Here is a 17,591-nt window from a genome sequence, read left to right as displayed (position 1 = left end):
TACTATGAGGTGTGCTACTGATGTCGATAGATATTAGCAGTATAATATCACCAGTCAAAAGTGAAAAGCCTGGCGACAGAAGGTTAAGAAGATAGAAGAGAAGAGAACGAGAACAGAGAGTGATTGGTATGTAAACGAAGGAACATTCAAGTCTGAGATAATTGATTGACTATTTGTAAATGAAGTATTTACTGTATAGCTCTCAGATTTTACTAAGATAATCTGTCATTTTGTGTCCAAATACATTTGATTGTTCTCGTTCACTGCACCAGTATGAGGCCCCCCGTGGCTGTGTATCCTCGATCTCACACAAGAGGCTCGAACCCTAACCTTTGGTCTCGCGCGTGAATGCTTAATCTTCAAACCACTGAGCGGGTATTCTGAATTTGAGTCCCGAGCGCTAGATCATGGATATGCACTAATAAGGAGTCCCATAGTGGGACAAAAGTGATGTCCAGTGTTTTCAGGATTTCAATGGTAGTCTAGCTTAGATCGTCACATGAATTCAATTGTTAAAATTACTACAATCTTCACAAATCCCCATAGTGATAATAAATTACATAGTCACATTTATTCACTAGCTGCTGATTCATTCGATTCTGTTGAAATTATTATACCTAATAGAATTATAATAATGATTATTATTAAAAGAAGAATATTCTAAAGATTATTAGCTGAAATTATCTGATTTACTTATCAAGAAATTAAGAATCCAGACGAGAGTAACCTGCCTAATTCATTCATCATAAAATGGAAAGGCAAAAAAAATATACAAACGAAAAAAATACTTTGATAGAATAACAACAGATTTACAACATCAACAACGAAAAAAAAGAAGATAATTCTCTTAATTCATAGAAGTCTTGACAACATCTGTCAGTTTCCATGAGTATTATGTTTCTTTTTATTTTTTATAATGTGAATATGTACAATATTTATATCATTGTAAAATTCAATAAATAGAGAATAGTATTTGTTGGACAGGTTCCATTTTGTTATCTATGATTTATCATTGTTTCTCTTTTTAAATGTATTGTCTTGATTATAATTGATACCTACCAAAATGACGGTATTAGATTGGATTATTCAATGTATTACTCCTTTGGATATAATAATAATAATTTATTTATATTCTGAAAATAATAATTACAGAATTCACGCCAGTTTACAGGCATGATCAATTTGATATAAATAATAACATTAGACGTGCAGAACAAACATGTGATAAAAGAAAGTTTTAAGTATACTAGTTCAGTAGTTGCTTAAGTAGTACATTTATTACAGCGATCCAATGCATCAGCCGGGAATTTTTAATATTTCTTAAATGGACAGCCTGTTGATTTATGAACGGTGTAATTAAGGTCACTTCCTGTGCCAGATCGAAATAATGATAATTATCTACAACTAGAGAAATTAAAATGAAAACAGAGAGCACGGAACAACAAAAGAGTAATTACCAAAATATATCAATCCGGTCTACCTAAATGCGTGTGTCATGTGACACAGTGATATGCTCTCGATGTTAGATATTATTCAAATTAGTTAAACTTGCTGGGGACGGTGTTAACGTCAAGTGACAACAAGTAGGTGATTTTACTTAGGGAATACACTAATAAAAATGGCTAAACATTCAGGGAAAAGTGTGATGGTTTCAAGAAGCTTATTGTTTCTAGATGTTCATCATTAATTTCCGGATAATAATTTTGTAGAACTACCTTTACATAATCTCTCTAATGAAAGTGCTAATATACTCAAGTTAAACAGTTTCCTCCCGTATCTTTCTCTTGGATATAGTTTTATAGAAAGTTAATCATCGTTCACAAAATTTTTTTTATTTACAAATTCTTTAAAGAGTTATGGTGATCAAATAACAAGAGAATCATCGTTGTCACCATATGAATATGAAGATGTCATGAGTAGAATTCACTACCTATTTTAACATTTCTACTATCCTAGCACCACTATAATTCAGTGAACCATTAATAAATTTATTTATTTATGAGTTTATAACAGACATGGTGAACTGAAATAAGAACTGATTGCTTCATGTGTTATGTAACATCTATGTAAGAAAAAATGGAGTAATGAACAAGTTTGGTAACTTCATTTTATACTATGGTAACAAAATTTGTTCTTCTTAACATTTTTGGTCAATTTCTGATAAAAAGATATCAAGTAACTTTCTAGAATTCCTATTGACTTATCTTTATACTACCTTCTTTACACTTTGTATAATTACAACAGCCTATTAGCTGGAGATCAGATCTTTGTTTATAGCCAATTTAAGTATGAAGATTTTAAAACGTCTTTACTGATGGTCTTTGATGCTGTGTGATGGTGCAAACATTATGGATTGGACAAATTATAAACACACTTTAAAATTGTTCTCATAAATTCAATAAATTCTTATGAAAGGATAGTCAATATTTGTTCAATATTCATGTTCAGATCTGTATCACACAGGTTCACAGTCTTAGGTGCTACCACTAAGCAGTGATTGATCTACTGTGCAACTGAAATATGTTATAGTCGGTCAATTACTGACTAGTATCATACTTACCAAGTCCCTCAATGCTGATTAAATTTTATTTAGTAGGCTGCGATATAGCCAACAGTTTAAGTTACCAAAAATACTCTGCTATTCTTTGAGATATTACGTATTCGGAGGTAGGTAACAGAAAACATTGAAGTAATATACCGCACATGAATTCAATTCACTTAGTATCCACATTCGATCAGCAATACAGAACTAGATAAATATGGTATTGGTCATTCTTCAATGGTCAGTCAATAGTAAACTACTGATTCGTTTATTACATCATTCAGCAAAATCTAGTATCAGTCAAAGTTATCGATAAGTTATTTTAAGCATTATTCTTCTTCGAAATAAAAAAAACCCAGACAAAAGGAATTGTATCTTATCAAAGTTAAATAAGAAACTGTATCATCTTTCTTCTTCTTCTTTTTGTTCTTCTTCTTTTTCTGCTTAATTTTATTTCTCAACGAATAAAACAGAAACAAAACTGAGCAGAGAGAAAAACGGTAAAAAAAGAAATCAAACGTCTCAACTTTCTTTTTTTCTTGTCTTATAACGTTACTAGTTATCGTGTGATAAATAAATAATATAAAATGAGAAAAAAACAATAAAAATTATATTCCATTTTTTTATATTTTTAATGCGGTATGAAGTTGGTATTATGGCTCTAGAGAAAAAGAACCAAAAAAAAAACCCGGAGAGAACAGCTAAACAATATGGATGTTTACATCTATACACAGAAACAAAAAAGAACCCTCCCCCCACCTTACGAAATTTGTACACTTTTATTCAATAAGTAAATTTTGTATTAAAGGGCTGTGAACAAAGTTGATGTGTTTGTTTTTAGTTGTGACAATACACTGTAACTTTAATTTTTTTTTTTGTTTCTATACAAAAACAAATAGAAGTGAATGTCTAAAAGTGTTTAGGATAATAAAAAATTTCACACAAAAGTTTACTGACAGCTGAGAAAGTAACTTTTTTTGTTACTGAACGACTTCCAGAAACAGATTGTGGCTTAGTATTTCTGATGATTTATATTATCTGTTGAAAAAAAAAGAAACTATTCTCACTAAATTAAAATGAAAAATGATTTTCATAGTTGAATTCACGAATCGATCTAGGCTAGACCAATATTGAAAATCTGGAAACACTTGAGAGCCATTTTGGTCATAGTATGGGATTTCTCAGCAGTGTGCATTCATAATCCCACACACGGTACTCGAATCGAGGGTCTTCGGTTTCGTGCACGAATGTTTAACCTCTAGATTGACTAGTGAATTCAACTGTGAAAATATTACAAACTCCACAAATCCCCATACTGATAAAAATTATTTGTTTACTATACTACTTTCAGTTGATCCACTCATATAATAAATAATTTTAATAGTTATTTCCAGATTTCTCATGGGGGTCTAGCTTCAATCGACTCATGATCTCAACTATTGAAATTACTACAATCTCCACAAAATCCATATCAACATATGCTCACTAGTGACTGGCTTCAAGTGGTATTTCTTGGAGTTCTATTGAAAAGTAGTGAACAGTGGAGTTTCAACCTGGACTGGTGTGAGATAGTAACTCAATGATGATAGTGATGGGTCAATTTTGTGGATTAGTTGAAGTTAAACGTTAACACCGTTAGATGCTGGCTCAGTGGTCTAATGGTTAAGCGTTCGCGCACGAGAACGGTTGGTCCTGGGTTCGGATCCCGTGAGATGGGATCGTGAGTGCGCACTGCTGAGGAGCCCCACACCAGGATGTAACGGCCACCAAGTGCTTCCACGTTACCCATGGTGGTTTCGCTTCAATTAACTCAAGATCCATAGTATTAAAATTACAATAATATCCACAAAACCCTTCTGATTCTAATAAGTGATTGTTTAAGACGTACAAAGAGCTGATTTATATTAAAATGAATGATCAGTAAACTACTTGACAATTGAGCAACTAGTATACCTTCTTCTTATTAATCATTGTTTCATTCTGTCTAAAAATTTTATTAAGAAATTCAGTGAGTTGTACATAAAAACGTTCTTGAGGTATAATGTATTTCATGAGATAATTATTTAACTATTCAATGATATTCATGATATCAGTCTAAACTCAACAATCTTCACAACTCTATACTGATAATTAACATGTGTTCACTAACGATTGGCGTCCAGATGGATTTCCTGGAGTTCTATCAAAAAGCTGTGACCAGTGAAGTCTAACCGTGTCTGTTGTGAGACAGTTACTCACTGAAGACAATAGTGGAAGGCGGTGCAAAATGGATTCGAAACTAGATAACAAATGAGATTACGTACTAATCAAGGGGTAAGAAAGAATAGTCCATGAAATAACCAATAAAATATCATGTTTTAATTTCTATTTTACTAAGCATGGTTTGTTTGTCTTATAATCTGTCATATTTTTGTTCTGCACTTTTTTCTTTAATTATAGTTCTTCCAGCTTTCCCACCTCATTCAGATAAATATTTATCACTCCTTATTGGAAATACAGCAATTGTTATTTGTCATTTACCACTGTCACAACCATCATTACCTACAGTACACTTTTATCATAACAATATAAGATTAGATTTAACACAAAGTAAGTGAATTCAAATGATACTTTATTGATGTGATATTGTCATAAGGAAATGACTTTTATTCAAGTAATCTTAATTCGGTTAATGATTTAGCATTTAAACTAAAGATTAAGTTCTGGAGTTGTTGAGCTGTGTTTTCACAATTCAAATTAATGTTAATATGACCGGAGAGACTAGAACTGATGGACGAACCAATCAGGTATAAGATAATAGGTCTCGGAGTTTGGCGCGAAATTCACTTATCCATTTTGGATATATAAAGTTTTGGCATTATAGCTGATGTCAGTTGGTATTGAAAACCCTAAATTTAATTCCTAACCTTAACCATCAATTGTAAATCATCATTCGAATTCCTCATACTAATTTATAACCCTCATTTGATCCTAGTTATTAGGTGAACACTCTCAAGGTTAGTTTAGCATCACTCAAAGGTCGTCCATAAATTATCGTCTCACCATATGATCTAATACAACAGCTGACACATTACTCTTTTTTTTTACGATATCACACAAATATTTGGAAGCGGAATATTTTTCAAAATAGATTTTCGTCAGATAATAGATGGGAATATAGAAAGATTAGTAACCAAAATAAATATTATTTTCCTCAATTTACATAGATTTTAGTATTATTCATATATAAATCAAATGTTCACTAATGGATTCAGTCGGTCAGCTGCAACTTAGGACCAGGCACATATGTGAATCGGTCGAAGTTGCCATAACTCATTAGCACAACAAGATGAACACCGGATTAATAGAAGTAGTTAATCCAGTGGTGGTAATATATAAAAGATTAAGTGATGAAATTATGTTGATTTGATAATGTGTATTATTCAAGAATTTGAGTACTTATATACTCACACCTGTTGCCCCTTGTAGAGCATAGGTTGCTGACCAGAATCCGTCAACCACCCCTACTCTCCTCTTTCCTTTCCAATTGTTTCTAAGTGATATTCATTCTTTTGATGTCTACCTTCAACTCTTGAGTTAGTGTGTTGTTTGGTCGGTCTCTTTTCCTCTTTCCGTCAGGATTCAAAGTTAGGACTTACTAAGTGATATAGTTTGGTGATTTACATAATGTATATCCTAATCGCCTCCAGAGTCCAAGCGTGTAATTGACAAACAATTCAATCAAATACATTATTCAGAGTAAATATAAACGCAGTCTGTTCAAAACACGAAATTTTAATTTACAAAATGCTACTTGAATTAAGATTCATACTATATTAAAGCACAGGGCACATCGTTGTCATCATTGTTTAAAACAATCTTACATATTTATCGAAAATCAGAATTTTCTAAATCATTGTTGTTTTAAGTTTGATAATGTACTAATAGTCACACTATTTGCCACAATATGGTCGTTTGTATATTAAAATCAAAATGAGATATCTGGAGAGTCGTTTATTTTAGTAATCTTAGTAGCTCAGTTCACATATCAACCATACAAAAAAAAACCAATTTTCATATGCTATCAACTGATAGTGATATAAAAAACAATCTGCAGATGTTAGGTCCCGATAAACAATGAATGGTAACTTTTGGGATATATTTATAAACCAATAATATGCATATATTTTCATCGTATAATTGTTAAATAACTAAACTGTTCATATTCATGACCCTCTTATTATGAGCTTTATTTTGACCTATGATCTAATATTATACGTTTTACCATTCTTGAATTTTGCCCTGTCTATTGGTTACTGCCTCCCACATTCACAGCCACATTTGGCCAAATTTTGTATAAATGTTGTTTTCTGATTTATGCCACGTTGTGATATGCTTGATTGGTATATGAACTCAGGATGTTTCAAATATAAGGATTCGTATTACAGAGGCTGAGGCTGGTGTTCTGGATTTAACTGGCTGAGCTAGGCGGAAAGCAGGACCAGTCAGGACTCTAAGCTGTTCGCACGTGTTTTACGCGTCCTTAGTCCGATCAACAATTCGCTGCTTCTGATCGGCGGCCTTGGGCTATAACAGCAGATTATATATATATATATATATATATATATATATATATATATATATATTGCTACATATAGGGTATGGTCACCAAATTATAAGGACTGGGAACGTTCAAGGTATGTTTTAATGTAACACTGATACTATCAGTTGGGTTAACACATTTAAACACTTTCAAAACAACATTTCGTTGACTTTATCGAAAAAACTTTTTATTGTTTTTCGAAAATTTACCTCTATTCAGCTGACAGATATCGTTTAATTTATATTGGTGGTGATGATTCTGGTTTACCATGGGAAGTACATTCACAGAAACCTCATTTTAGACAAGAACATTTAAAGAAATACAAACCAAGTGCTGTTATCTTGCTCATTCATTCACTTCAACTTTCTGACACTGGACAATATTATTGTTCAGTAAGCTTATTCGATAAAACAATTTCATCAAATCAAAGAACTCATCTGGTTGTGACAAGTAAGTTATTATCTTATTAAATAATTTTTGTAATAAAAATATGTAACTCATTAATTTCTGTTTTGATAAAAGAATTTGGAAGTGGATAGGACTTACATTACGGAAATCACCAAACTGCATCTGGAAGTAAGCCCTAACTTTGAATCCTGAAAGGAAGCGGAAAAGAGGAAGTTCGACGAACACACTACGTTGATAATTGGAACCAGATATGAAAAAGATGAATAACAACTGGAAAGAACCGGAAAGATTTGTTCATGACTGAGTTGGATAAAGAGTGCTTGTGGGTAACCTATGCTCCTACACGAGGATTAACAGGCATAAGGAAGTAAATATGAAATGATTTAGGTATACAAACTTCTGAAAAACGAATAAACTCCTTCTTATGCCATTATAGTGTGTTTAAGATAAATATATCAATACTGGTCTACTGTACAAGAATCCAGTTAGTCGTATTTTCAAATCCATAAACTGTTAAGATATTGAAATTTGGAATAATGGAATTAACCATCGTCGATAAAGATTAAAAATAGTGCTACAAATTGATTGAATTATCAAAGAAGATGCAGACCATTGCCTAAAAATTCATTGTGTTTACCTACAATCATTCTGACTATGATATTTGAAGATACTTGGTTCCAAACTAAGAAAAATAACACTTTAAGGAAATATCAATTTTACCAATCTTAATTTTTAATACCTCACTAGTTGACGAATATTGCATCGAAATAAACTAGATCTTTACATAGACTGTGAAATAGTAGATGTTTCTTTGAAATACAAACTTCGGAAGAACTGTGAATTGTTGTAATTACCTCAGCGTTTGTAGATACTATTTTCCAATATATAATCTTAAATAATTTTTTTTTTGGATTTTACTTGTTCAAGTTAAATGCTTTTTATAGTCAAAATAGAAGTTCGTTTACACTATAATAAATGGAACAGGCAATTATTTATGGTAATTATTTTACACTTACATCAAAAAATCCATTGTTTATGGATTGGTTGAAGTTAAACATTAACACCGATGGATGCCGGCTCAATAGTCTAGAGGTTAAGCATTCATCAGTCAGTCAGTTAGCAACAACGTAGAACTTCGTATGTACGTACATCAGTTCGAGTTGCCACACCACATTAGCACAGAGATGCAGTTGTCCATTCAAATCCCGTAGTGGTAGAGGCGGTAAGAGTATAAGCAGTAATCGGAAAAATCAGGGCTTGAAGATGTTATTTAAGAAGTATAATACACCTACCAACATTACTCAGTCCACTTGTCAGTGACTTCATGGACTTGTGCCATGTTTTGGTCTGACCACCCGTAGCTTTCTTCCAGCCTACTCCTATACCATTGAGCATCACACGTCGAGGCAGTCGGTGGTTGGGCATACGTAACGCGTGTCCCAGCCATCTCAACTGATGGATTTTCACTACTTCATCGATTTATTTGCCATACTTATCTAGTACCCGTTTCCTGACAACTGCGTAACTTACTCATGCGCGAGAATGATAGTTCCTGGGTTAGAATCTCACGAGGCGGGATCATGCATGTGTATTGCTGAGGAGTCCCATGCTGGGTCGAAACAGCCATCCAGTACTTCCAGGTTTTTCCACGATGATCTAACTTCATTTGACTCATGAATTCATTTATTACATTGTTTATTTATTATATCTAATTCCATATAGAAAAAAGATTCCATTCACGTGATTTCTTAAATGTAACATCACTTTAGAGATACATGTATCTAGTAAACTAAACCAAGTTGATCGTTTAAAACTAAATCCATTAGATGAATTCAGGTCAACTTTAGATAACAAATGAAATGGATTTTAAATGATAAATGTTTAATTCCTGGTTCGTTTCTTTTAAATATCAACAATATAAGGAATAAGTAATGCATTAAAAGGATAAAACATTTAAGTTAACATGTATTCTTGTATGATTGACAAAATAGTGTAAAAAAAACAAGGAGAACAAAAAAAGAAGGAGACAAACGTTTTATTCATATTTCTTTTTTCTGTTTTTTTCTTCTAAAGTTAAAATGACCTAACAGGATGTAAATTACACTTGTGTTAACCCTTTTTTCCCTTATTTTTTGTTACCTCGTTCCTAGAATTTTTTTTTCTTTTTTTTAAATCACCAATGTTAACACGGTATTTTTTGTTCGTTTTTCCCTTATTATTAGAAATATAAATTTGTTTCCTTAATTGTTTCATCTAACACTAGTCAGCCTACTTATGTATTTACATGTCAATAGAGTAATTAGTTAATTTGTATACAAGAGATAATTGAATAGGTAACAACTGTTCTATGATAGTTTCATTCGATGTTTCCATTATGATCTAATTTATAGTTATATTCATAAATTCCTATGATTTAAAAAGTTAAAAAAGCTTATTTATTTAGAAAACGTAAATAGGAGAGTTGTTCATATAGTTAGTAGATACATCGCACGTGACCGTCGGATCCTGGATTTGAATCTCGCAAAGGGGGGGGAGAGAGTGCATGCACACTGCTGAAAAGTTACACAGCAGTATGAAACGGCCGTCTAACACTTCAAGGTTTTCAATGGTGGTTTAGCTTCAATTGATTCATAATCGTAACTTAAAATTACTATAATATGTATAAATATCCCTTCTGATATTAAGTATCTCTTTGTGAGAAAAACGAGCTACCATAGTTAATCAATACATAGAGTTTGAAAATAGACGTTACCATAGGTTGATATTAATCGGGAAAGCACTTGAAATCAAAAAGTGCCAAACAGCCCTATCATAGTGTTTTGAAGCTTCTCAGAAGTGCACTCGTACTATCTTCAACTATGATAATTCAGCTTGTGAGAACCATACACTAAATACTTCATTTGTGAAATGTCAATCAATCGTTTCAGATTTCAATGTTCCTTTATTTCCACACCAATCATTCTCTGTTCTCGTTCTCTTTTCTTCGATCTTGTCAACCTTCTACAGCAAGGTATATCACTTTTGATTGATGATACATACTACTTATGTCCGTTGACATCAGTAGCACACACCACATTATTAACAGTAATCATATTATAATCGAGAACTCTGAGTGGTAGTCGTAATAGTTATAATAGTTGTGAAATTTTCAAAAAGAAATGTTTATTTAAAAAACCTGATATTTGAAATTTCTATTGTATAAATTAGGTTTATGCTAAACCTTTAAAATATAAGCAAAGGGTTGAAATATCTTCAATAGTAAAGGGGATTCGTGGATATCGTTGCGAAACTTGTATAGTCCATAATTCTCTAGTATGGTTATCCATGGATATTGCTGAAGAATCCTATACTACGACAAATAGGTATTCAGTATTTGTCTAAGTCAACCCATTTCATAATATAAACCGTAAAATACAGAAATTAATCACTTGGCTTAAAGAATGTTGAATATTTCAAAGTTCAAGGTATCCTTTAATAGTAGAACCCTAATTTTTGCTAACCACTATTGCATTGTATTAGGACAGGCAACTAAGCATCAAGAATATTTGAACAGTTGGTCATAACTAAAGGTAGAAATTGAAAAGGATGGATGAAAAGATACTTACTTATTTACGCCTGTTACTTCCAATGGAGCATAGGCCGCAGACCAGCATTCACCAACCCACACTGTCGTGAGCCTTGTTTACGAATTACATCCAATTGTTGTTCATTTTTCACATGTCTATCTCCATTTCTCGGCGTAATATGTTCTTTGGTCTTCCTCTCCTCCTCCTCCTTTGGCCCTGAGGATTCCATGTGAGGGCTTGTCTTGTGACGCAGTTGAGTGTTTTCCTCAATATGTGTCCTATCCATTTCCAGCACATCTTCCTGACTTCTTCCTCTGCTGGGATCTGGTTTGTTCTTTTCCACAGTACGTTGTTGCTAATAGTGTCCGGCCAACGGATCCGAAGTATTTTGCGTAGACAACTGTTAATAAACACCTGTATTTTCTGGATGATGGCTTTCGTAGTTCTCCAGGTTTCTGCCCCATACAGTAGAACTGTCTTGACATTTGTATTGAAATTCCTGACCTTGGTGTTGGTTGACAGTTGTTTTGAGTTCCAGATGTTCCTTAGTTGTAAATATACTGCTCTTGCTTTGCCGATTCGCGTCTTCACATCTGTATCAGATTCACCATGTTCATCAATGATATTGCCCAAATATGTAAAAGTTTTTATGTCTTCCAAATCTTCTCCGTCAATTGTGACTGGATTGGTGCATGCTGAAAAGCACTAAACTGAAATTTGATGATGATTCAAGGAAAGAGGAAAAGTAAATACATGTGTCCCACTATCACTGATTTAGATCATAGAGCTCAAAAATGAACAAACGTTATCCGCTTTTTTTGAATGTCTTTCAAAAATTAGGCATAATATCATTCCACTTATTTCAATATTTGGTCTAATTATTTTCTTCCAAACTACATTTGATATACTTATCCCAAGATTTCTTTACACCTTATTATTCTGTCTACTCTTCTTTTATTCTTATTGTAATGGCGTAAAGCTTAATAGTTAAGTGTGATACATTTTTAAAGTCATGCTGTTTCAAAGTAACATATTGTCTGGTATTAAAAAGCAAAGTATCACAAATAACAATTTTATCTTTGATGATTCCTCGGTTTCAAGAAAATATAAGAGTTGAATTCATGAATCCATTGAAGCTAGAAATTAATTCAAAATTCAATCAATTAGTGAAGAACATTGAGTTTTTAAACTTTTAAGTGATACATTAAGGTAGTGAATGTTTATCTGCAGAGATAAATAGAATGCCAGATCAGTGGTCTAGTTGGTTGAGCGCCTGGCGCGAGACTGATAGGTCCTGGGTTCGAATCTCGCGGAGGGAGGGATCGTGGATGCGCACTGCCGAGGACTCTCATACTAGGACGAAACGGCCATCCAGTGCTTACAGGTTTTCCATGGTGGTCTAGCTTCAATTGACTCATGATTTCAACCAGTGAGAATCAAATAACCCAATAAGAGTAGAGGATAAACATCCATTATTCTCTATTACCAAACACATAATAGAAAGAGGTCACAAGACTGATCTTAACTCAGCTGTTGTGGTGTTGTACGAAAATTCAAAAAGGGGTATACTAAGGTTTATTGAAGCCTTAGTCATAAGAAAATTCAAAACCCCTCTGTGTATTCAAGAACAGTTTGTTCTCACTTCCAGAGGGATGTTATTTCAAATTGTTTCCACATTATTTCCTTTATTCTACTTGTCTCCTCATACTCTCCATTTCTAGTCTAGTTGACCTTTTATTTATATATACATATAAAAATGTTCTTAAGAAGTATATAATATGATCAGATTGCTCGAAATGTAATGCGCTAATATATACCACATAGTTCTGATAATCTTCGTCTTATTACACTATAGAAATTTATCAAAGGGACTAATCGATTTAAGATTTTCATTTACTCAACAAAGAAATATAACATAGAGACATTCATTGATCGTATAAAATTCTTTTCTTTTGTATACATGATTACTGTTGAATACACCAAAGATTTAAAGTTCCCTAATGCATTCATATAAAATCTTTTTATGAAAATTAATTTTTCAAAATAGATTTTGTAACAATAAATCAACTTCATGGATTGGTTGAAATTAGATTTTGACACCATTAGATGCTGGCTCAGTGGTCCGGAGTTTAGACGTTCGCGCGCGAGACTGATAGGATCTGGGTTAGAATCTCGCGAGGTGGGGTCGTGGATGTGCACTGCTGAGGAGTCCTATAATAGGATGAAACAGCCATCCAGTAATTCCAGGTTTTCCATGCTGGTCTAGCCTCATTTGACTCATGAATTCAATGACTAAATCAATAAAAGCCTATACAATGGTTTAATTAAGAAATTATGAATCTCTCATTGATTTGTTCAATTTAATCTACTCATTATAATATATGGATAAATCAATAAAACAAGTCTGGGCTACTATTCAATCTTTATAATCATTCTTTTAGTTATCATTACGTAATTTATTCATGTATAATATTATATTGATTCCAATAATTGAGCTCATGAGTCAATTAAAGCTAGTCCACCATGGAAAACCTAGAAGCACTGGACGGCCTCTTCGTCCCTGTGTGGGATTTCTCAGCGGTGTGCATCCATGATCCCGCCCCAAGAGATTTGAACTCAGGACCTATCAGTCTCGCGCGCGAACGCTTAACCTTTAGACTACTGAGTTGGCATCCAACAGTGTTAATGTTTCACTTCAACTAATCCATGAAATTGATTGACATATCCACCATTGTCTTCAGTCTGTTACTATCTGACAACAGACCCGGTTTAACACCACTGGCCACTGCTTATTACTGGAACTCTAGGAAAATACCTCTTGGAGACCGTCACTAGTGAGCACATGAAGATTAATATCAGAAGGGGTTACATATATAACAATAGTTCTGCACAATGATAATAAGCTATCATTGTAATTTATATCGATCATAGTTACAAAATTTTAATTATTCATCCATCATCATCTTTCATGAATTGTACACAGTAACCATGTTAGTTTTCTTCAAACTTATACGAATAGTAATAATTTTGTATAAACAAAAGAAATATCCACTTGTAATAATATAAACAACTAATAAACATATGAATCATCTAAGAAAAAAACAACCCCCCCCCCTAGATATTTAATCATTAGTGATCGTTCATATTTACTAATAATAATGAGAAGTTATCCATGTTCCTTACAATTGAACTAACTTTTATCGATTAGATTTGTATTGCTTGTTTAGTTTTTCAATTAAATTTCTTTTTTGAAGTTTGTCGTAAAGGAACATTTCATGATGTGGTGTAAACATAGATCCATACAAATATAAACAGACAATAAGTCCTTATAGTTTATGTGTACATCATGTGATAGGGATGAATTCGAAATAATTTTTAGAAAAAAATCATATTTGAAGACATTAGAATAATTAGAATACTGTATGTGTTATAGGCAAAGATAGGTAGTGCCTAATAGTGGAATCCAGAATGCGCGTTTCATTCTATTTAAGACTCGTCAGTTGAATGTGACTGGATCTCAGAGTTAATTTTCACTCTAGGACTCAAACCCAGTACTATTCGCTTCAAACGCCATCGCGTTTTCCACTTACCTACTGAGTTCTGATAGCCACTTGCTTGTACAATGTGGTGAAGTATAAATTCACTTGATTTTGTTTACTTGAATATTCCCATTAATGTTCGGGACTACAATTGATCAGTCTCTTATTGGCATATGTGCATACTGTACGGATTGCCTCGATATTGTCTCAAATCACAAGCATTCTAAAGAAAAATGAATAGTGTCTAGCTGTGGAATCGAGAACACGCGTTTCACAAGATACCAGGTTCGGAGCCCAGAGTGAGCATCAATTTTGAGATTCAGGTACATCCAACTCACGAAACGCGCGTCCTGGATTCCATTATCTATCTTTGTTTATAATGTTTGTGAATTAAGGTATTGTCCAGGCAATCCACACACTATGCACATACACCAATAAGAGACTGATCAATTACAACCCTAAATAACAATGGGAAGATACAAGTTAAACAACATCAAGTGAGTATTTTTTTTTCTACTGTATGTGTGTTTGTTTTTACAATTTCACGTTAAATTAATCTAAATGACATATAATGTCTGAAGAAAGATAATGAAGTAGTTTTGATAAACAGATGGTTAATAATTTACTAGTGAATGATTGAAAACAAAATAAAAAAACTAAGACCCATCAATATTCTTCCATTTAATCTTTATATGATAAATCTCCTGTCATAAACTTCCATCAATTATATCAATGTTTAGTGAGTTTGTATTTAATGTAGTATGCAAAATGAGTATGCTTTGATTAGAATGATATAGATCATACATATATACGTGTCTATTTGACTTTTCATTAAGATTTGATATTAAATAAGGGTTGAACAAATAGAAATCATTAGAAATATAAGATGATATTTGTTTAGACAAGACAATACTTTATTGAGTCTTTTTCAGCATAGGATTGTGGAGATTGTTGGGAGTAACAGGCGTAAGTAAGTAAGTAAGTAAGTATCCGATCGATAAGTCGCTGCTCCATAATTAGCATTTACCTGTTACAACAGTTTCACCAAAACACTTTGGATTTGAATGAACAAGAAGCTTAAAGCAGATTGTCTAGAATTATTTAATTTCTGCATCAAAAATGTTTATATATGCAAATGTTTTATACATTAAACTATATATAATTAATTATAATCCATGTTGTTGTACTTAACGTTGTTGCTTAAGGTAATATGGTTATTGATTTTAGGTAAAAGTGTCTTGTTTAAGTTTTGTTTTAGACTAATCTGGATGTGATTGCACCAAATGCCAGTAATCTATCATGTGATTGAGAAACCATAACACTTACATAGAACACCAATCACAATCGGGATATTAGAATAAACTGATACAATACTTGTTTCATAATTTTAAAAAGCTCACTATTATGTGAAATAAGTTCTGATGATGTTGACCAGAATGAAAATGAAACATCCATGACTAGACCATCTGGATCAAAGAACATAACACAACCAAAAGTAGACAAGTTTTCTACCTTAGTTACGAACATGAAAATGACTCGAGTAATAAAATATTGTATAATATAAATTTTCTGAAGTTTTATAACATTATTATCCATCTGTTATTACTTGGTATTAAACTAAAATTGCAAATCGGTTATTCCAGACACTTGGTATTGTAACGTGTACAAGTGATGTTTTAACACTGATGTAGATACAGGTTAGAAAGAACCAAAATATAATTTGCTTTTTACATTTAATAATGCACTGTTTGATAGTATCTTTTAAAATCGCATTCTATAAGCGACAATTCAATCGGATACTGATGTTGCGTAGTTAATTTAAACAATGTGATGGAATCAAATTTCAAAATAATCGAAATTGTACTAATCATATTGAACTGAAAAGATTTAATTAAAAACTGACAATGACAATAAACAAAGTAATTTTTCGAAGTTAAAGGTCTTTCATACAAACTTAAAGATGTTCTCCCTGACTGACTGTATTTAAACTTATTGACTTACTTACTTACACCTGTTATTCCTAGAGGAGGAGCATAGGCCGCCCATCAGTACTCTTAATCCAACCCTGTCCTGAACAATCCTTTCCAACTCTTTCCACTTGTTATTCATCCTTTTCATATCTGCATCTATTTTCCGATGTAATGTATTTTTTGGCCTTTCATTTTTCTGCTTCCTTTCAGAATTGCAAGTTAGGGCTTGCCTCGTGATGCAGTTTGATGATTTGCGTAATGTAAGTCCTATCCACTTCCAACATCTTTTCCAAATTTCCACTTCAGCTGGAATCTGGTTTCTCTTCTCCCAGAGAAGACTGTTGCTTATGGTATTCGTCTAACCGATATTGACTATCTTGCGTAGACAACTATTTATAAATAATTGTACCTTCTTGATGGTGGTAGTTGTAGTTCTCCAAGTTTCAGCTCCATACAGTAGAACTGCCTAAAAGTTTGTATTGAAGATTGTGACTTTGATATTGGTTGGAAGTTGTTTTGAGTTGCATATGTTCTTCAACTGTAGGAATGTGGCTCTTGCTTTGCCAATCCTCACCTTTACGTCCCAATCCGATCATCCATTGTATTTAATGATCAAGAACAATTGAATTTCATTTTCGTTTCCTCAATAGTTCACACTCACAAACATCCAAATCAATTTTCTTTAAAAGTAAATTATCGTTTGACCACTTTGTTCATTCTCAATATTTCATATCTCTGAATTCATTCAATTAGTGAGCTTTCAAGACAGTCATCAAACCTCATCTGTTGTACATGTACACTTACAACCAATTAGTTTAGTCAGGATTTAAAATAAACGCATTAATTTCGAGTACATCAAAGTATCCTTCATATAGCAAAACATCGACATTAAAATATTGTCAAACCATATGCGGTTTATTTACGAAGTGTAATGAGAAGATAGTTTTTTTTTAAAATATTAAACAGTGTGACATATTACCACAA

General features: G+C 32.7%; 1 protein-coding gene across 1 annotated transcript in view; it reads left to right on the top strand.

Moving 5' to 3' along the window:
• The window catches only part of MS3_00002334 (uncharacterized protein), a 176,906-nt gene that overhangs the window by 86,684 nt on the left and 72,631 nt on the right, over positions 1 to 17,591 (top strand). The window contains exons 6-7 of the mRNA XM_051209902.1: positions 4,982 to 5,131; positions 7,344 to 7,574. Of these exons, the coding sequence (XP_051075381.1) occupies positions 4,982 to 5,131; positions 7,344 to 7,574 (381 nt within the window). The remainder of the gene's footprint in view (positions 1 to 4,981; positions 5,132 to 7,343; positions 7,575 to 17,591) is intronic.

The sequence above is a fragment of the Schistosoma haematobium genome, chromosome 1 (genome assembly GCF_000699445.3).
Source record: "Schistosoma haematobium chromosome 1, whole genome shotgun sequence".
In the NCBI taxonomy this organism is placed as follows: domain Eukaryota; kingdom Metazoa; phylum Platyhelminthes; class Trematoda; order Strigeidida; family Schistosomatidae; genus Schistosoma; species Schistosoma haematobium.
The sequence above is the reverse complement of the archived record's forward strand: the minus strand, read 5'-3'. Positions and strand labels throughout refer to the sequence as shown.